The following is a 22305-nucleotide window of genomic DNA, read 5'->3' as shown; positions in this document are numbered from 1 at the left end:
TCTGTCAGCAGAACTATTTTCATACTTTGCGTCACTATATTATGGAATGTGAAAACATCGCGGAATTTAGAGATAACACCATCAATAGTGTCCAAGAAATGTGTAAGTATTTCATTCATAATGATGTGCTGCCCGAAATCTTAGCGAAGTATCCAAAATTTGCTTACTGTAGGTAATGCATGCACATGACTGTAAAGCTGCCGCCCAGTTGGGTGGGTGTGGAGCACATGACTGTAAAGCTGCCGCCCAGTTGGGTGGGTGTGGAGCACATGACTGTAAAGCTGCCGCCCAGTTGGGTGGGTGTGGAGCACATGACTGTAAAGCTGCCGCCCAGTTGGGTGGGTGTGGAGCACATGACTGTAAAGCTGCCGCCCAGTTGGGTGGGTGTGCAGCAAGACTAGTAACTGTGTGACTCACCATATATGTAAAGTGCCTTGTATAGTGACTGTTGTGAGCCTCTTGTTGATCACTTGTGATACAAAAGATTATTGATGTGTGTACTTGTGTGGGTGATTAAATATGTATGTATATGTATACGTATGTATATGTACATATATGCATGAGTATGTGTACATGTATATGTAACATTAATAATTTTGTAACTAGCGTCAAAAGAGTGTTATTTGCTTAGCTAAACGAACTAGAGGGTTCAGTTCCTGAACCGATTATGTGCCTCTGTAATCCTTTACACCACCGCCCACGGGATGGGTATGGGGTGCATAATAAAGAAATAATTTGAATTGTGTTAATTTTCGTGATTTACACACATACACATAATGTGTGTGTGTGTGTGTGTCTCATTGAATATGACTGTATATTCTGTATTGATTATTTTCTGGTTTAGGGCTTCCATCCCTCTGACTAGTGCTCCTGCATCTTGGTTTAACTGGAAGAGGCTTTCTCCAAATGTCTTCTTTAATCGAGGTGAAGAAAATAAATAATTAACTGTACAATGTATTACACTAATAATAAATGTACACAACGTTACGAACCGTTGAGAAAATATAATAACATTACACTTTTATATTAAATGTTATACATTCTACAGTTAATTATTCTATTTTCTTCACCTTGAACATATATGACATTTGAAGAAATAACTCTTCCAATTAAACTAAGATGCAGGAGCACTATATATGACCCATATGTTGTTATTATTATTATCTAAACTTTTACTCTCTTTTCTTTTCCAGTGCTGCATTGTCTTCAAGGCGGACGTAGTGTGAGCGTAGGGAAGCTTCAGGTGGGCGTGGAAGCTTCAGGTGGGCGTGGAAGCTTCAGGTGGGCGTGGAAGCTTCAGGTGGGCGTGGGAACCTTTAATTTAGTGTGAGGAAATTCAGGTAAAGGTCAGAAAAATCTACTTGGGCTTGAGATAATCAGGTGACCGTGGGAGATATCAGGTGACCGTGGGAGATATCAGGTGACCGTGGGAGATATCAGGTGACCGTGGGAGATATCAGGTGACCGTGGGAGATATCAGGTAACCGTGGGAGATATCAGGTGACCGTGGGAGATATCAGGTGACCGTGGGAGATATCAGGTGACCGTGGGAGATATCAGGTGACCGTGGGAAAAACTGAAGTCGACGTATACTAGCTGAGGTAAAGTGTGGGATAGCCTTATTTAGTCCAAGAATTTAGTGATACAAGCTAAAAAAAATGAGTACGACTGTGGGAGAAAGGTTATGAATGTAGGAAAAGTTGCCTGTAACTCATTCCCAGTCATCATAAACTGTTGAAACAGCTGTCATGGGTACATAAAAATATTGGCAGTGGTGGAAAATTTGTTTGAAGCCTGGTTGAAATAGTTGGGACTTGGCGTAATAGTCAATAATAGTTATGAACAATAGGATAAAATGGTAATTCATGGAACACGTCACTAAACGTAAATACATTCAAATAGGATTTTGTGAAAACAAAATCCCCAAAAAGTCACAATGGAAAAATAGGAGCGTGGGAAATTTTTTTTATCAATTGTAGGGAAATAATTCCTAGTGTCGGGAAATAATTTAGGGGCTGTTAAAAAAAAAGCAGTTGTATTAGAAGCAGCAACAATGGATAAATAGCAGCAAGCGTGGGGAAAAAAAGGGGTAAGCGTGGGGAAAATTGTATCCGGAAGACAATAGCAAGTGTGAGGCAAGATGTATGAAGGGCCGGCGACAGCTTGCACTTACCAGAACCCGCTCGAGCTCAAGCGGGGACTCCTCGCTAACAACCTCCATAATAAATCACAAGGTAATGTCACATTTGAGGAATCTAAATGTTTATATATATATAGTTAAAGTATTGTTTAAGATTCAGCTGCTAGTAACAAAATGTTCGAAGTAGCACGGACTATGGTGAGCCCGTAGTGGACTTACCTGGCATAAGAGCAGAGATGTAACTTTTCATATTATTAATTTAATTATAAGTTGGAGCTTAATTATACCTACTGCCAATGTTTAAGTAGCAAATTTTTATGCAAACATAAAATCCTAAAATAATCCATATCAGTAAATTATAAAAATTGTTTATGGAAATCAATTTTGTGAAAAAACTTATTTAGTAGAAACAATTTATCTCAATCATGCAAACAATTTGAGAATACATAATAGTTATAAATAAAGCTATACATTCAGATTTTGAATCTCCTTGTATTCAATAATTGTATTTTTTGTTTATGGTGTGTTCACACACACACACCACACACACACACACACACACACACACACACACACACACACACACACACACACACACACACACACACACACACACACACACACACACACACATACACACACATACACACACACACACACGCACACACACACACGCACACACACACACACACACATCTCTGATTACTAACAACCTTAACACTGAGACCTAACAAGAGTGCCCACTTGACAGGTCTGGCACTAGGGGGCAGCTCAGCCATGATGACGTCACCACTGAACATCAAGAGCGAGGAGATGGTGGCTCCTGATTGGTCAGCCTGCACCTACAGGTCAGTGACGTGTTGCGGTGTTGCCATCTTCACCTCTGGTGCTGATTACCCTACTTGTTCTATTTTATAAATAATATTTATATTATTTGTTAAATGAGAGAAAATAAAAATTATATACTGTATATTTTTCTTGAGAGAGAGAGAGAGGTGAGGCTTTTAAATTATAGCACAACCACTTATTAAAATACAAGAGCTAAGTTATATATACAAATATTTTTTTGGGGGGGGGGGTAGAAATAGCCTAAGCTACTCTATCCCTTTGAGATGTATTTTTTCTTGTCTCAATAAACATACTTGAACTTGATATACAAATAAATTACAGAAGCTTATAGGAAAACAAATGTCTACTTACAAGATTACAAAAAAAACATTACAAAAGAACAACGAATATTACAAAGTTTTGAAATTGTCACATATTTGTCATTTAAAAATGATTTAATATTGATAGTCCACCGATTCTACGTTTAGCACTTGTTCTTAATAATATAAAATCTGTACTGTACTTCTGTCGCCAGTTACATGAATTTATATATTAATTAATTCCAATATCTTGAAAGGGTTGAAATTTTATATGATAATTTGAATCCCTTATATGAGGCTTTGAATCCCTTAAATAAGATTTGAATCCCTACACACACACTCTGTATTCCCTCATATAGTCTAGGGCAGCTCTTGACACACACTATGTATCCTCCTCACATAGTCTAGGTTACCGCCATAAATGAAGATGTATCTAACATATGTTAATACAAATAATAAATCGATAAAGATTTACTACATGTGTGGAAAACTCTTAGTAACTCATTGTAATACATATCACAACTGGAATCTTTATCGGTTGTAAATTATACACATGGCTACAACTATGGCTCGACTGAACAGGTGTACGGGCGTATAAATCCAACAATGTATGAATATAATTTGAGCGCATTCTAACCTCACCAGAAGGCTAGATTCACGAAGCAGTTGCGCAAGGACTTACGAACCTGTACATATTTTCTCAATCTTTGGCGGCTTAGTTTACAATCATTAAACAGTTAATGAGCTCCGAAGCACCAGGAGGCTGATTATAACAATAACAACAGTTGATGGGCAAGTTGTCATGCTTGTAAACTGTTTAATAAATGTAACCAAAGCCGTCCAAGATTGAAGAAAGATGTACAGTTTTCTAAATACTTGCGTAACTGCTTCGTGAATCTGGCTTCTTGAAAATCGCAGCTGTAGTCCCGCGTCAGGTTGGAAGCCGAAGTGTGACGTGTTTGTCCCCCTCCGACAGGTTCCCGGGGCTGACGAGCTGCGGGGGCGTGGACCCCCTCAAGGCCGTCACCTCCATGGGGGTCCGTGGGGACGACGCCAAGATGGGGGGCTACCCCACCTCTCTCCTCCCCCACCTCAGACACCACCCAGACCTGGGCGCCAACGAGCACCCGGCCGTTATTTCGTCTGGCGTTACTTCGGCGGTGTCGGCGAGCGGGGGCGGGGGAGGCGGTGGTGGCGGCCTGGCCCTGCCCGCCGCCGCCACCACCCCGGACGGCAGGGACACCCCCCTCGACCACAAGCCTTCAGGTGAGTCCTCTATAATGGAGGTTTATACAGTAGGGCTGTTGTATTATGGGGCCCCGATACACTGGGGACACCCCCCTCGACCACAAGCCTTCAGGTGAGTCCTCTATAATGGAGGTTTATACAGTAGGGCTGTTGTATTATGGGGGCCCCGATACACTGGGGACACCCCCCTCGACCACAAGCCTTCAGGTGAGTCCTCTATAATGGAGGTTTATACAGTAGGGCTGTTGTATTATGGGGCCCCGATACACTGGGGACACCCCCCTCGACCACAAGCCTTCAGGTGAGTCCTCTATAATGGAGGTTTATACAGTAGGGCTGTTGTATTATGGGGGCCCCGATACACTGGGGACATCCCCCTCGACCACAAGCCTTCAGGTGAGTCCTCTATAATGGAGGTTTATACAGTAGGGCTGTTGTATTATGGGGGCCCCGATACACTGGGGACACCCCTCTCGACCACAAGCCTTCAGGTGAGTCCTCTATAATGGAGGTTTATACAGTAGGGCTGTTGTATTATGGGGGCCCCGATACACTGGGGACACCCCCCTAGACCACAAGCCTTCAGGTGAGTCCTCTATAATGGAGGTTTATACAGTAGGGCTGTTGTATTATGGGGCCCCGATACACTGGGGACACCCCCCTAGACCACAAGCCTTCAGGTGAGTCCTCTATAATGGAGGTTTATACAGTAGGGCTGTTGTATTATGTGGCCCCGATACACTCTTGTATAATGGGTTGATACAAGCTTGAGCTCTTATATATTTATAACAGGTTGATTGATACACGCGCTATTGTATTTTAGGTTGATACACTCTTGAGCTGCTGTAGTATGGGTTGATACACTCCTGTGCTGTTGTATTATGGGTTGATACACTCTTGAACTGTTGTATTATTGCTTGATACACTCTTGAGCTGTTGTATTATTGCTTGATACACTCATGAGCTGTTGTATTATGGGTTGATACACTCCTGTGCTGTTGTATTATGGGTTGATACACTCTTGAACTGTTGTATTATTGCTTGATACACTCTTGAGCTGTTGTATTATTGCTTGATACACTCTTGAGCTGTTGTATTATTGCTTGATACACTCATGAGCTGTTGTATTATGGGTTGATACACTCTTGAGCTGTTGTATTATGGGTTGATACACTCTTGAGCTGTTGTATTATTGGTTGATACACTCTTGAGCTGTTGTATTATTGCTTGATACACTCATGAGCTGTTGTATTATTGACTAATATACTGTTGACCTGTTGTATAAAGGGACATATACACCGTCGGGCTGTATTATAAAATGGTCGTTACAAATGTATACAATGGTATTCAGTGTTATACAATGGGGGACTATTATATATATTGCGAATTTTATACAACGCTAACGTGGGAGATGGACAGTGTAAATGCAGCGTAAAACAATACTGTGTAAGGAAAGAGTGGTGTAAATAGGAGATTGTGTAAATGAAAATATGTATATAAATATATACTTGTGTAGGCTACGGATTGAATAAAATGGAAATTGTTTTAGGGGAATGGACATCAACATGTTTAAACATATTCTTGCGTATACAGGAGCTTGTATGAATTGTATGACCGTGTATGAAATTATAAATGAACTCATTCATCAACTGTTTTGCATTTATTAAAAAACAAAAACGGTGAATGCTAAACAAAAAAGCCAGCCCCCTGCGCTTCCTACACTCTCGCCATTACTGGTAATATTCTCCCCCTACGCCCTGTGGTCATCGCTATCTTTTTCAATTAAGATGTTTGACAGATTATTCCAATAATTCGTTCGTCAATTAAGGAAGAGGGAAGGTTGGTCAGGCATGGAACAGCTGTTAGCCGCGAAATTGATGACGTCATCATGGGCATGTATGACGCAATACTGCCTTCAATTTATCTTAATTGTTTTTTGGGGGGGAGCTGGGAGATGTTACGTTAATATTTGCACGTGTTTGTGTTTGAAATTCAGTTGTAGGTGAGAATATGGCGGAGAGTTGTGGTGGATAGGGGAGAGAAGAGGCCGCTAGTGATCACTGTTTCCACTATCAATCCTCGTTGGCTTGTAGGGGAGATGCCTTGATTTACACCCGACCTGCTTCCCGCCTTTTTTAATTTAGCTTTTGATCTATCCTCTTTCTTTTGCCCATATTTCTTCCCAGTTTTCTTCTCATAATCAGACGCAAGAGGAGACTCAATCATAAGATATAACCTGAACCAGCGTTCAATGCCCCATAAATCGGCGATCCAAAAAGATGTCGCTAAATTTACGCGCCACTAAATTACTGAGCTGGTGGCATTATGGGCGGCTCGTGTCTACAATGGATTTACGCGGGATTACATCGCCGACCGCGTCCGTACCCTTAAATTTTGGCTTCTACTACCCTTCCCGTACTTAATACTTGTTTTAACGCCCTATTAAATAACTATTTCAAGCCGAAGTGCTTGTTATACATAATATCTGGTATTAGTATTTGGTAAAATGTAGAAAAAAATATGCAACTGTCTTTATTTGGGTATTTAATTGCTAATTTTCAACAAATGAAGTCGGCCGAGAAGTGAATTGATAATGTCGAACGCCGGTGATGAGTGTTGCCACCTACGTTGTCCGGGAATTAACACGTAAAAATAACCCTCCGCAACTAAGACAAAAAAGACCTTGTAATAACGACCGGCCGCCGTAAACCACCTTATTGACGGTGCGTTTAAGCAAGTGTGAAGGCGTAGTGGAGGCGTGAGGAGCCAGGAGGCACCAACACGCCACTCAGAGTAAGTTATAACTTGTATGTTCCAAGTGCCGGTACTAAGCTATTTATTTACATTGCCACTTGTTACACTCCTCCAGTCATATCTTAGACGCTGGGGACTCTTGCCTCTGCCAAGGACCTGTGTACCACACTCCAACATGGTCACATTATTACTTTATCATTGAGACTACTTATGACACTTTAATAATGATATGTTAACAAGTAATTGTGTCTTAGAGTGACCACGTGGTCTAAGATGGCGCACTAACCTAACCCAGGAGTTCAAGTATGTTTATTGAGACAAGAAAGAAATACATCTCAAAGGGATAGAGTAGTTTAAGCTATTTCTACCCCCCCCCCTCCCAGGAGCATGATGGGTGACTAGAAGGTTTATCAGTAATGGACACTTGTCACTATGTGTCCTTACCTGTGTCTTACCGCCTGGTCCCCCCCCCCCGCAATCGTCTCTGTCCTGGGGGGGGGGGGTCTCCTCATAACTGTCATCACTCCCACGTAAACAATGTCCCCGTCCTCGTGGTGCAGTGGTAAGACACTCGCCTGGCGTTCCGCGAGCGCTTTGTCATGGGTTCGTATCGTGGCCGGGGAGGATTTACTGGGTGCAAATCCTTAACTGTAGCCTCTGTTTAACTCAACAGTAAAATGTGTACTTGGTTGTAACAACGATTCTTCGCGGCGGGGATCGTATTCCAGGGACTTGCCCGAAACGCTACGCGTACTAGTGGCTGTACAAGAATGTAACAACTCTTGTATATATCTCAAAAAACAAAATGTATTGTAATTTTGGCTAAACTTGACTATAAATGTACTCATTAATGAATACTTTCTGATTTTATTCTGAAAGTTAATAACATTGACAAACTTACTGAGCCGGTTAACCTTACATAGCCTATGGAATACCTGCCTTATGGGACAGAAAAACCTGCTTCATCAAAATTCCCCGTAAGGCTGCTCCCCGAGCGGTCACCCACCTCTTTACTAGCCAGAGCTGACAATGCTTAACCTACGGCGCCTCAGGAGGTATATCGAGCCGTTTGTGGTTGGTTCCCTCGTGAGTGTCTGTCTTCTGTTTACTTGTATGTTTATAGAAATGGTGGGGAAATGTGTTAATTAAACTGGTTACTAGTGAAGCCGAGGTCAGAGCCACGAGCGGGACACGATATCGTTGTGTTGATCTGCGGGCGCGCGGGCGCGCCTCTCCTTAGGGGAAACCATAAGGGGGGGGGGGACCCCGAGAGGGGGGATGATAATGCCAAAATAACCAACTGCCTCTTAACTGCTGGTTGCCCAATTAACTGACAGCCAATTGCTTGTCGGGGCCGAGCAAATAGGTCGGTTAAGGGAGGCGTATCGATTATCGGCGCAGCTGTGAGTGTGTGAGATTATCAGCATTAACGGGACGAGGTGTTTCGTGTGTGCCCATTAGGCAAAGGTCGGCTCCATTACCGAATCTATTAGGTAATGGCCGGTCCCATTAGGTCGCTTATTATCTCTTTCAAGAAACCTTCGAGGTAGTTTTGAGAAAATATTAACAAACTGTAAGATGCGGTTTGTATTGTTATTATTAGTAGTACCAATATTAAGGTGAAGGAAGGACTTAGTATATGTGTAAGTGTATTAAAACCAAATTTTCGGATTCAACCTCCATCCTTTCTCAAGGTGTTGTATACAATGTTATGAACAAGATTATAGGAGCGTGCGTTTATCATATTATTTTAACCTAGCCTAATGTATTTCATGAAACACTCTCTCTCTCTCTCTCTCTCTTGTTTTTTAAAACTAAAACTAGGATTCATTAGGGCTGACATATGATGCACCTAGTGAAACTGAAAGCAAGAGCTGTTATCTTACCTCATCTGATTTTAAGCCTGCCCCTAGAATTTTTTTAATTAGGAATGATCTATATTTAAATCTAAGTAACAATGATACAAGGAAGAGGATGAGCGTGTAGCCAACTGTGTGCCAGAGCCTTCATGTGATCAGTTGACCTGATCTCCCGTGTATCAACCTGTTGGTCCAACAAGTTCCTGATGCCAGTCAGCCTCGGAGTGAAAGATCGCTGATGGAGTGATGTTCTTGAGAATGGCACTTCCAGCATGAGACTGTTGAAGGTTGAGAGCCTAGTGCTACGGGTGGCAACTACTGATTGTCCACGGAGTTGGGCCAGGTGCGGAACTTTGAGAATGTTGGCCATGTACATGACAGTAAGACCACCAAGATGGCGCCAGTGTTGATGGCTCAGATGTTCTGAACAGTCCAACGGGTCTAGACTAGAGGTGAGCCTCCTCGCACGGTCTACGGGCTCACCATAGCCCGTGCTACTTGTAACGTTATGTTCCAGGTAGCGAATCTTTAACAACAACAACATTCTCGCACGGGTCTGCACCTTGTGCAGAGGGAGAGGAAGAGGGCCAGCAGACCAGGAGGAGGCCGCATACTCAAGATGGGAGCGAACTTGCGCCTCACATAAAGTTTTTACAACCCCGACTGTCAAGCAGGAATGAGACGATCTGTATGGCTACACTTTTTCTGGCTACCTTGCTTGCTAGCTTGATCATGTGACTTTTTGATGACCAAATCACACATCAGAAGATGGAGAACCGACGACCTTTCGGTCCGTCCTGGACCGTTATCAAGTCATGTGTGTGTCATCGTAAAGTCGTTTGGTTATCATGTTTAGCCACGTTATTGTGACTCGTCGTCTGCACACACACGTGTCTATTCATGGCCACTGAATAGTCAAACTACATTCCCAATATATTGACTTCATCACTGTGCACCATTGTAACTCATTTGTATGCCTGTCCGATTTGCAATATCATTGAGTCATGTTATCGTCTGTGTTTTCTTAAGTCACAAATATGACCTGCTATCGTCTCACCCAGGTAGATATTGTTGAAAGTTGTGATTAATGACCCTCGTAGCAGTTGTTTGTTGTTGTTGTTAAAGATTCGCTACCTGGAACAAAGTTCCAAGTAGCACGGGCTATGGTGAGCCCGTAACTTGATAGCACTTGTTACTTCTTCTTGTCCATATGTAAAGGTTAGAGTAGAGTCATCAGTATAGGCGTGAGCTTGGGGTAATAGGTGTAACATTAAGGAAGTGGGCGTACCGCAACAAAGGGATCGTCACGATTTGGTAAGGTGTTCTTCATTTTGTATAACTGCTTTACTGAGAATTTGTGGAGACGTCTATTCAACGGTTCTATCTTTAACTGGGTGTGGAGACTGTCAGTCCGAATTTTGTCGGTAAGTGTCGCTCCGGCTACAAATTTGAGTGCTCTATTTTGAACCCTTTGAAGTTTCAACATATTTAACTGTTTAGTAAGAGCAAGTGGGGTGTATATGGGTATTCCAGGATAGGTCGAATAAGCATTCTGTATAGATGTAGCTTCACATGTTGTGGAGCTTGTCTGAATCGGTACAACCGAGCTAGGTGTGCTTTGGCTAAGGCTACTTTCTTATTGTGGAATTCAAAAGTCTCGATATTACATAGCCTAGAATTGTAGTAGAGTTCTGTACCTGTATTAACGTGCCACCAATGTTGATGACCCCGAGTGTACTAGCCCAGCTGCCCACCTGTACTAGCAACCTTACTAGCCCTTACTAGCAATCTGTACTAGCCCAGCTGCCCACCGAGCACAATTGAATCTTGTTAGGATTTGTCACGATTTTCCAGTCTTGTTCCCAACTTGCCGTGGCTGCTAGTTCCTCTTTCGTCTTCCTTATGACTGAATCGTGTCTAGTTGGCCAGCAGGCATCGACGACACTGGTCCTGTCACCGAGAAATGTTTCCAGTGCATCAGACTCATCAAGAGGACGAGTCTTCACGAGGATGTGCGGGAGATCGCCAACTTGTCTACACTTCCAGTCCATTATTATTATAAATTTGACCAAATTCAGAAGCGGAGTAGATTGAGGAATACAGCGCCAGAGGGACCATATCCCAAGAGGGTTGAATAGAAAGACTGACAAAAGAGCCGTTAATCTTAAACAACAGATTATAATGATACGACAACAACAACAAACGGGATGCCATATGCTAAATATGGCATCCCATATTTGGAGTTAAGGAGTAGTTAAGGAGTTAAGGAGTAGTTAAGGAGTTAAGGAGTTATTTGGTTAAGGAGTATGGGAATTAAACAGGACTACGACGGTAATAACCACATAATTGCAGAGTAAACTACATTGAAAAGCCAACGTGTTCTTTGAACACGTTGAAGAATTCTTCAAGAATTCTTGAATTTCTTGAATTCTTCAAGAACAACGAGTTCTTTGAACTCGCGATTAACAAAAACAATTGTGAAGCATCTGTCGGGCCGTCATTGACCTGAGACGAAGCTTCACTCAGATCAATATGACGAGACTTACTCGACCTGGTTCTTGCTGACAATATGGTTGAGAACAGTTTGGTTTAAGGCTTAAGGTCTGTCAACGTCTGGAGGATTGTTAAAGTAATCACAAATGATTTATTGACCAACCGGCAAGTGTACTTTAGTTCTGATTATAGTTGAGGACTGTAATGAGCTCAGATTGTACACTGAGAAGCAAGGTACACTTTTTGCTGTACAGATCCCTTTGTGTGTGTTTGGTGTTGGACTTAAAGCCTATCAAGGTGACCCGCCATGCTATCTTGTATGATACAAGAGTCTTATTCTTGTATCATACAAGATACAGTTGCATATATGCCTGGAGACCGTTCAGGCTTGTTCGCAAGTCTTATTATATATTCACTCTTTGTGGGCCCCATAATCATGCTCAAAAGGGATTACATAGGACACAAAAAGCCTTATTCAGCTCGGGTGCCAGGGGGGAGTTGTGTAAAATCCTGGTTTGTGCCTCGGAGAGGCTACGGGATCCAGTAAGTTCAGTAGAACTTCGGTTTCAACTCTTTTTAACCCTGTTATAGCTCAGTCGATTAAGGCAGTGTCTGGGATGCTCCCGGACGCAGGTTCGAATCCTCGTCACGGCCCTTGTGGATTTGTTCATTTGATTGTAAAGTATTTAGTGCTACTAAGTTGTTTAAGATTCGCTACTTGGAACAAAAAGTTCCAAGTAGCACGGGCTATGGTGAGCCCGTAGCAAAAGGAGGGGATCTGGGGGTAATTAGTAGTCTGCTGCGTTGTTTTCAATAACGTTTCAATAACAAGGATACCCAACAGTTCAGCTTGGCAGGTGAATACCTTCTTGAAGTTATCTTGAGATGATTTCGGGACTTAGCATCCCCGCGGCCCGGTCCTCGACCAGGCCTCCTTTTTTTGTTACACATCCCCCAGGAAGCAGCCCGTAGCAACAGTCTAACTCCCAGGTACCTATTTACTGCTAGGTGAACAGGTGCATCAAGGTGAAAGAAACTCTGGCGTTTATTACCGCCTCCGCCGGGGATCGTATCCGGAACCTTAGGACTAGGAATCCCGAGCGCTGTCCACTCAGCCGTCGGACCCTAGTTATTGACTCCCACTCACCAGCTGCCGTCGGGCTGAAGAACAATAACAGCGTGAACACAACCAATAACAGTAATAACAAATAAACAATACAAGAATATATAACAGCATTCCCCGCCCTCCTTGTGGCTGACCTGAGCAGCCATACCTCCAGGGCACCAGACGGTGGACCAGGGTGGACCAGGGTCTTCGTGTGTGGACCAGGGTGGACCAGGGTGGACCAGGGTGGACCAGGGTCTTCGTGTGTGGACCAGGGTGGACCAGGGTGGACCAGGGTGGCCTGGATCTTCGTGTGTGGACCAGGGTGGACCAGGGTGTTCGTGTGTGGACCAGGTGGACCAGGGTGTTCGTGGGTGGGACCAGGGTGGACCAGGGTGTTCGTGGGTGGGACCAGGGTGGACCAGGGTCTTCGTGTGTGGACCAGGGTGGACCAGGGTCTTCGTGTGTGGACCAGGGTGGACCAGGGTGGACCAGGGTGGACCAGGGTCTTCGTGTGTGGACCAGGGTCTTCGTGTGTGGACCAGGGTGGACCAGGGTGGACCAGGGTCTTCGTGTGTGGACCAGGGTGGACCAGGGTGGACCAGGGTCTTCGTGTGTGGACCAGGGTGGACCAGGGTCTTCGTGTGTGGACCAGGGTGGACCAGGGTGTTCGTGGGTGGGACCAGGGTCTTCCTCTCGTAGACCCGAGGGTCTTTTGGAAGGTTTACACAGGTGGTTTACACAGGTGGTTTACACAGGTGGTTTACACAGGTGGTTACAGGAACAGACTACTTCTGACTCGTTAACAGGCTGAGAGCTTTCCCTTCCCATAGTTCATGATAAGCCTTACCTACTAGTTCCCCCCTTGGAATACGACTCACTAATCGGTTAACAACCTTATACCCAATTACTGCTGGGTGAACAGGGACGAACAGTTAAGGATTGGCGCCTAGTCAATCATCCCCGACCAGGACTCGAACCCAGAACTAAATCGCTCGCGGGGCAACTGTGTTGCCAATATCTGCTACTGCTGCTTCTTCACTTCCTCATTCCTCCTCTACTTTCTCCTACTTTCTACTCTTTCTACTCTCTTCTACTTTCTATCCCTCTTGGTCTCCAAGTTTCTCTCCTGTTGCTACTCGTCCTCCTCCTCCTCTCTCTCCATGCAGAAATCCAAGATGGCGGCCGCCAGAGTGGGAAGGGCCTGCGGAAGCCATTACGTTGTCTCGTTATTCTTGGTCTTTGAACCTGGCGCGCTCCACCGGTCATCCTAATTACTGCTCTCTCCCTATTTATCATACCCTTGCCACTCTTCTTTATCAAGGAGCTGCGTCCTCGAGGCTTCTTAGAGGTGGTGGGGAGGGGAAATGGCGGGAAAAGAGCGATGACAAGTAAATGTCCTCCTTTTTTCAAAATTTCAAACGGCAAGAAACCGTTAGTATAGCAAGGGCGGTTGGGCTGGAGGAGCACCTGAGAGATCCCAGCGAAGCATTCCTTTAACCTCTAAACCGCCCGGATATAAGGTCGATAAGCCGCCGAGGGCTGGATGTAAAGATTTCTTCCCCCCCATTTTGGTCCCAGCGGGCAGTGAATTTAAGCTCGATCGAGGCGGCGGTTTTGAGAAGAAGAAGGGACTCCAGTGGCACGGGAAAATGTCGGTGGTGGTCCCCGGAGTGGTGTCTGGCCCTCTCTCACCCCTCCTGCTCTTAGGAGACCCAAGCCGCGGCCAGCACCGGGACACCAGCCGACCGCGTCATGTTCCACTTGTGTTCGGACACGTTTCGACAATTACCGCTCTAATGTGACTCTATCACAAGGGCGAGGAGCGAGCGGAAGCTGCGAGGGTGAGTGAAGGTGAGGGAGGGAGGCGTCCCCAGCAGGGAAGGAAGGTCTGGATACAACTTGACTCCGTGCCAACCTGGCAGGGAGGCAAGGACGGACAAACAGACATAAAACGAGTACATGGGTGTATATTGGAGTACATGGGTGTACATGGGAGTACATGGGTGTACATGGGTGTACATGGGAAGTACTCAGCGTAAACAGAATATGAGATTATTTCACAGACACTGGTTATCTACTGTCGCTGGTGACAGAGACAGACAGGGAGAGACAGACAAGGAGAGACAGACAGGGAGAGACAGACAAGGAGAGACAGACAAGGAGAGACAGACAAGGAGAGACAGACAGGGAGACAAAGAGAGAGAATGAGAGACAGAGGGAGAGACAGAAGTAAGAGAGAGAGAGCGAATTGCGAGTGTGCGTTCAAGAGGGAACACAACAAGCTGGTGAAACAATACACCATTACCCAGCCACTGTACACAATAGGTGCCAACGACAGTGTCGCTGGCAAGTCTAACAATTAGTCTTTACCTAAGTCTAAGTGGGGTGCCTACACACCCAAAAGTTTACCCAGCTAAGTGTATAACACAGACTTGAATTTAGTCCTGGACAGTGTTCAGGAGTAAAGTATACTTACTGGCTTACTTATACTTATACATGGTCATAACTATTGTGGTGGCCTTAATAACCCTCCTTCAGAGGTTGATAGGCCTCAATAACCCTCCAGATTATACGGGATATACACGAAAAGGTATGCTCCGCTTCACAGTGTATATATACACTGAGTATATTTGTGTCTTGGAATATGTTTAAGAGTATAACATATGTATTGGCTGGTCAGGGAACTGTTGTGAAGGTTAGGTTAGTCATCACAGGTTGATGGAACTTAAACACAACACCAGACTTGTTCTGTTGAGAAGAGAACGGAAGAACAGCTCTTGATTAGTGTTATAAGTTCATTGAATATGTTCATATCTAGAGTGAGAGGGACGAAGGAGGAGGAGTAGACAGAGGGAGGAGGATGAGTAGACAGGAGGGGTAGACAGGGGAAGGAGTAGACAGCGAGAGGAGAAAGATAGAGGGATGGTATGAACTCAACAAAAGATACAGTTTAATATGATCGCTCCCACCCAATATCATTCCTCTCTCCCTCCCTTATTTGTACTATTTTTTATCTATCTGTGCCCTGTCTATCTCTTTTTCTTCTGTCTGCTTATCTTTCCTTCTCTGCCTTATTTATTTATCTCTCTCCTTTTTTATTTCTGCCCCTATCTATCTCTTTGTGTCTTGTATGTCTCACTCTCTTTGTCTCTCTCTCTCTCTCTCTCTCTCTCTCTCTCTCTCTCTCTCTCTCTCTCTCTCTCTCTCTCTCTCTCTCTCTCTCTCCCTCTCTCTCTGATATTGTACCATTTGTGTTCAAGAAACTGAACAACATTGTTCATGCGTTCTTTGCTACGGAACATATGAACCATTGATGAGGAGTACTGCAGTTGATTATAGTCAGCATCAATTTAATCATCTCTCCTGATTATTCTGTTCACCAAATGTAGCAGAGTGGTCAGCGCCGGTGGCTCACAACTTTATGGTCCAGGGTTCGATTCCAGCACAGTGCGAGATGCCCGAACAACAGCATATCTGACACCTGATGTATCGGTTCACCTACCAGTCAATGTGTTCATAGGATTAATGCGGCTGTTGTGGGTTGCATCGTAGGGAAGGTCAGTAGTTGGCCCAGGGGAATCCTCGACGAACGCCATTAGGGCTGACTTACGATATCGCCAATCAGGTATGACTTACGACATCGCCAGTCAGGTATGACTTACGAAATCGGCACTCAGGTATTCACTAAAGGTTTTGACCTCTCATGGCAAGACTGCTCGTTATTTTTCGTTGAGAATTAATGACTTACTTAAGTATAGTGAAGTTACCCATCAGTGGGAGAGCGGGGTGGGGGTACTGTTGAAGTACTGTGGCCTTGGGGGGGAGAGGTGTAGGAGTGCCAGGTGCCAGGGCTGGACTCACCTGCTGGACTGACTGACGTCTGTCAGCCAGAAGACACATCAGGTGACAGCCAAGTCGCTCAGCCAAGCCAAGTCCTTGGCTTGGCTGAGCGATAGTCTTCGATAGAGCGAGTGGTGAAGAATTCTTCATTCTTGTTCCGTTTTCTTCGTAGTTTTTCAGTCTTACTGATGATAATTGTTTTTCTCAAGGCTATGATGTCACTGATGTCACTGATGGTCACTGATGTCACTGATGTCACTGATGGTCACTGATGGTCACTGATGTCACTGATGGTCACTGATGGTCACTGATTGTCACTGATGGTCACTGATGGTCACTGATGGTCACTGATGTCACTGATGGTCACTGATGTCACTGATGGTCACTGATGTCACTGATGTCACTGATGTCACTGATGTCACTGATGGTCACTGATGTCACTGATTGTCACTGATGTCACTGATGGTCACTGATGTCACTGATGGTCACTGATGTCACTGATGGTCACTGATGGTCACTGATGTCACTGATGTCACTGATGGTCACTGATGTCACTGATGGTCACTGATTGTCACTGATGGTCACTGATGTCACTGATGGTCACTGATTGTCACTGATGTCACTGATGGTCACTGATGTCACTGATGGTCACTGATGTCACTGATGGTCACTGATGTCACTGATGGTCACTGATGTCACTGATGTCACTGACGGTCACTGATGGTCACTGATGTCACTGATGGTCACTGATGTCACTGATGTCACTGATGGTCACTGATGTCACTGATGGTCACTGATGTCACTGATGGTCACTGATTGTCACTGATGGTCACTGATGTCACTGATGGTCACTGATGTCACTGATGGTCACTGATTGTCACTGATGTCACTGATGGTCACTGATGTCACTGATGGTCACTGATTGTCACTGATGGTCACTGATTGTCACTGATGGTCACTGATGTCACTGATGGTCACTGATTGTCACTGATGTCACTGATGGTCACTTATTGTCACTGATGGTCACTGATTGTCACTGATGTCACTGATGGTCACTGATGTCACTGATGTCACTGATGGTCACTGATTGTCACTGATTGTCACTGATGGTCACTGATGGTCACTGATGTCACTGATGGTCACTGATTGTCACTGATGTCACTGATGGTCACTGATTGTCACTGATGTCACTGATGTCACTGATGGTCACTGATTGTCACTGATGGTCACTGATTGTCACTGATGGTCACTGATGGTCACTGATGTCACTGATGGTCACTGATGGTCACTGATTGTCACTGATGTCACTGATGGTCACTGATTGTCACTGATGGTCACTGATGGTCACTGATGTCACTGATGGTCACTGATTGTCACTGATTGTCACTGATTGTCACTGATGGTCACTGATGTCACTGATGGTCACTGATGTCACTGATGTCACTGATGTCACTGATGTGTCACTGATGTCACTGATGGTCACTGATGGTCACTGATTGTCACTGATGGTCACTGATTGTCACTGATGGTCGCTGATGGTCACTGATGTCACTGATGGTCACTGATGGTCACTGATGGTCACTGATTGTCACTGATGGTCACTGATTGTCACTGATGGTCACTGATTGTCACTGATGTAACTGATTGTCACTGATGGTCACTGATGGTCACTGATGTCACTGATGGTCACTGATGTCACTGATGTGTCACTGATGTCACTGATGGTCACTGATGGTCACTGATGGTCACTGATTGTCACTGATGGTCGCTGATGGTCACTGATGTCACTGATGTCACTGATGGTCACTGATGGTCACTGATGGTCACTGATGGTCACTGATGTCACTGATGTCACTGATGGTCACTGATGTCACTGATGGTCACTGATGTCACTGATGTCACTGATGGTCACTGATGTCACTGATGTCACTGATGGTCACTGATGGTCACTGATGTCACTGATGTCACTGATGGTCACTGATGGTCACTGATGTCACTGATGTCACTGATGTCACTGATGGTCACTGATGGTCACTGATGTCACTGATGTCACTGATGGTCACTGATGTGTCACAGCCCGTCCACCTGATAGTGCTCTTATAACTATGTACACCATCCTACATATTGAAGTAATGGACAATTAGATGGACAAATTAGTACTCTTCACTTTATTGCGTCCGTGAAACCTAAACCTAAAGACCAAACTAGTCTTAGTATAGCACATATGTGTACTATATTAGGCCTCGGATAGTGTGTATTAGGCCTAGGATGTATGGTTAGGTTAGATGTCATTAATATAAATACAAAAACCTTTTCCGGTTTGTCCACACTCAGTAGTACCAAATTGTTCTCTCTTACTGTTCATGACGTGAACATATGTACAATGGTTCACATAGTTACTATAAGTACTATCTAAGCTGGAGGATAGGCTGTTCGTGCGTGAGGCCGGGGTCAACAGAGGACCCTTCCGTTGGTACTCGAGGAATACAATGTTGTTGGTACTCGAGGAATACAGTGTTGTTGGTACTCGAGGAATACAGTGTTGTTGGTACTCGAGGAATACAGTGTTGTTGGTACTCGAGGAATACAATGTTGTTGGTACTCGAGGAATACAGTGTTGTTGGTACTCGAGGAATACAATGTTGTTGGTACTCGAGGAATACAGTGTTGTTGGTACTCGAGGAATACAGTGTTGTTGGTACTCGAGGAATACAGTGTTGTTGGTACTCGAGGAATACAGTGTTGTTTGTACTCGAGGAATACAGTGTTGTTTGTACTCGAGGAATACAATGTTTTGAGAATAAGTCGCCTGGAATTTGGATAATTGGATTATTCTTTTTCATTAATTATCTATTGAGCTTCTGGAGGAATAGGTAGTTATCGTTTCTGATGATGGAATCTATGATGAGCGTTGTGGCTCTCAGTGAAGCTTGGTTACAGGGGCTTAAAGCAAGCGGATGTAGTGGTTTCGTCATGTTGAGAATCCTGGATGGAGATAGCAGGTTATGCACATGCAGTGGCAGAAGGTGATGCGTTAGTTATTTATGTTTCTTGGAGCTGTTACAGTTGCAAATTATTGCTAGTTAGTAGCCTATTAAGTCTTGACAAGTCCTATTAAGTCTTGACAAGTCCTATTAAGTCTTGACAAGTCCTATTAAGTCTTGACAAGTCCTATTAAGTCTTGACAAGTCCTATTAAGTCTTGACAAGTCCTATTAAGTCTTGACAAAACGGCTGTTGCAGACGATGAGTCGCAATAACGGGGCTGAAGATATGATGTCTGAGCCATCCGTCAGAAAAAAGAAGAAACGCCAACGTTTCGTTCCATCGTGGACCGAAACGTTGGCGTTTTTCATTTTTTGTTGTGTGGTTTGGACATTAAATCGGGTGTTGGTCTTCCTGAAAAGTATGACTGCAAGAGTGCGTAGAGCGTAAACTTAACTGTTCCGTCTTCTTTGGTGAGTGTGCGATGAGTTAATGGGTGGGTAGGATGAGTTAATGGGTGGGTAGGATGAGTCAATGGGTGGGTAGGATGAGTCAATGGGTGGGTAGGATGAGTCAATGGGTGGGTAGGATGAGTTAATGGGTGGGTAGGATGAGTCAATGGGTGGGTAGGATGAGTCAATGGGTGGGTAGGATGAGTCAATGGGTAGGTAGGATGAGTCAATGGGTGGGTAGGATGAGTCAATGGGTGGGTAGGATGAGTCAATGGGTGGGTAGGATGAGTCAATGGGTGGGTAGGATGAGTCAATGGGTGGGTAGGATGAGTTAATGGGTGGGTAGGATGAGTTAATGGGTGGGTAGGATGAGTCAATGGGTGGGTAGGATGAGTCAATGCGTGGGTAGGATGAGTCAATGGGTGGGTAGGATGAGTTAATGGGTGGGTAGGATGAGTCAATGGGTGGGTAGGATGAGTTAATGGGTGGGTAGGATGAGTTAATGGGTGGGTAGGATGAGTCAATGGGTGGGTAGGATGAGTTAATGGGTGGGTAGGATGAGTCAATGGGTGGGTAGGATGAGTCAATGGGTGGGTAGGATGAGTCAATGGGTGGGTAGGATGAGTCAATGGGTGGGTAGGATGAGTCAATGGGTGGGTAGGATGAGTTAATGGGTGGGTAGGATGAGTCAATGGGTGGGTAGGATGAGTTAATGGGTGGGTAGGATGAGTCAATGGGTGGGTAGGATGAGTCAATGGGTGGGTAGGATGAGTCAATGGGTGGGTAGGATGAGTTAATGGGTGGGTAGGATGAGTCAATGGGTGGGTAGGATGAGTTAATGGGTGGGTAGGATGAGTTAATGGGTGGGTAGGATGAGTCAATGTGTGGGTAGACCTCCCAGGGCTTTAGGCTCTAGCGTGGTAGAACTGGATGGGTAAGGCGGAGTACGCACCTGATTGAATATTGATTGTAGGTGTCGTGAGACTTGTAGAAAAAGGCTGGTCTGGTCTCGATCACTTTCTTGATTTCACCCTGTTAAGAAGAGTGAACATTCCGGCAAATTTGCAATGTGAGCATTTCTAGAAAGTACGTCCTGTCTAGAATTAATTCCAGCCGCTGTTGTTAAAGATTCGCTACTTGGAACAAAAAGCTCCAAGCAGCACGGGTTATGGTGAGCCCGTAGGTACTATTAATTCGATCGGTGCTTGCTTATTATTATAATTGTGTACTGCGTACTTTGAGGATCACCTCTAGTGCCTTGTATGTGAGGATATCTTCCTATCTTCCCTGATTACCATTCTTTGCCTCATACTCTCACAATAGTTAAGTTGTTGTGCAACAGGTACAACAAGGGTAGTAGGCGGGGCATACAGAACTAGACTTCACAGGTGCCCTGAAGCTACATAAATACCCTATACCCCCCCCCCAGAAGTGGCAAGGGGAGTTAGGGGACAAGAATCGTATACACTGTTAGGTAAGCACTTCCTCTGATGCACTCCTCTTCCCAAATGGAAGGTTGTTGTTGTTGTTGTTTTAGATTCAGCTACTCAGAACAATAAGTTCCAAGTAGCACGGGCTATGGTGAGCCCGTATATGGTAGGTAGGTAGTCCCCGCTAAATACCCCCACCCCGGAACCCTCACTCACCCTTCCCCCTGACACTCACTCATGCCCCTGAACATCACCCTCTCTCCCTGACTCAACAAGCCACTTATCCACATCTACTTAATTGGCCGTGATAAGCTCGCGCTCAAGTATTCTCAAGTACATAAGTGGAAGTTAAGAATACTGAAGAGTTCTTTGTGACTTGAGCGACGGAGAGTGGATCACAGTTTTGGGATTATTATTCCCCCCCCCCTCCAATAATTATTTGGTCGTATGATAAATATAATATGCTAATTCTATGGGAGAAATGCTATTGGAAATGCAATGTTACTGATGAAACAATGCTATGGGAGAGATAGTGCAAGAAGGCAACATTAGTTACATATTGTCCTTAAAAGACTAAGGAACCGGCAAGAGCATTATGCAATATAATGCAAACAAAAAATAAGAAAATGAAAGAAATAGAGAGAGGAACAAGCGGAAGACGTCACAACGTGAATATAAGAGCGAGACACATGTAATGCATCTGTAAAAAAGAGAGAGTGAGAATGACACAGCAACCAAAGCCAAGGACCGACCCTAACTGCTCCAGTGCCGCATCATAAGGAACATAACTGTTAATGATTAGGCGATCAAGCTACAACACATTTTCCAAGGACTAACGCATTGCTGTAA

The 22305-nt window shown here is 44.5% G+C and overlaps 2 protein-coding genes across 2 annotated transcripts in view; both read left to right on the top strand.

The window, feature by feature from the left end:
- The window catches only part of LOC138349893 (uncharacterized), an 18113-nt gene extending 16783 nt beyond the window's left edge, over positions 1-1330 (top strand). The window contains exon 4 of the mRNA XM_069299882.1: positions 1194-1330. Within this exon, the coding sequence (XP_069155983.1) occupies positions 1194-1330 (137 nt within the window). The remainder of the gene's footprint in view (positions 1-1193) is intronic.
- A 789-nt stretch (positions 1331-2119) lies between these two features.
- On the top strand, positions 2120-4652 carry LOC138349892 (uncharacterized). The gene is made up of 3 exons (XM_069299881.1): positions 2120-2234; positions 2892-2988; positions 4265-4652. Exons 1-3 carry the CDS (start codon positions 2141-2143, stop codon positions 4650-4652), a joined length of 579 nt encoding a protein of 192 aa, XP_069155982.1. The 5' UTR covers positions 2120-2140.
- Positions 4653-22305: the final 17653 nt, after the last annotated feature.

The sequence above is a fragment of the Procambarus clarkii genome, chromosome 43 (assembly GCF_040958095.1).
Source record: "Procambarus clarkii isolate CNS0578487 chromosome 43, FALCON_Pclarkii_2.0, whole genome shotgun sequence".
Taxonomy (NCBI): domain Eukaryota; kingdom Metazoa; phylum Arthropoda; class Malacostraca; order Decapoda; family Cambaridae; genus Procambarus; species Procambarus clarkii.
This window is presented reverse-complemented; position numbering and strand designations above follow the sequence as displayed.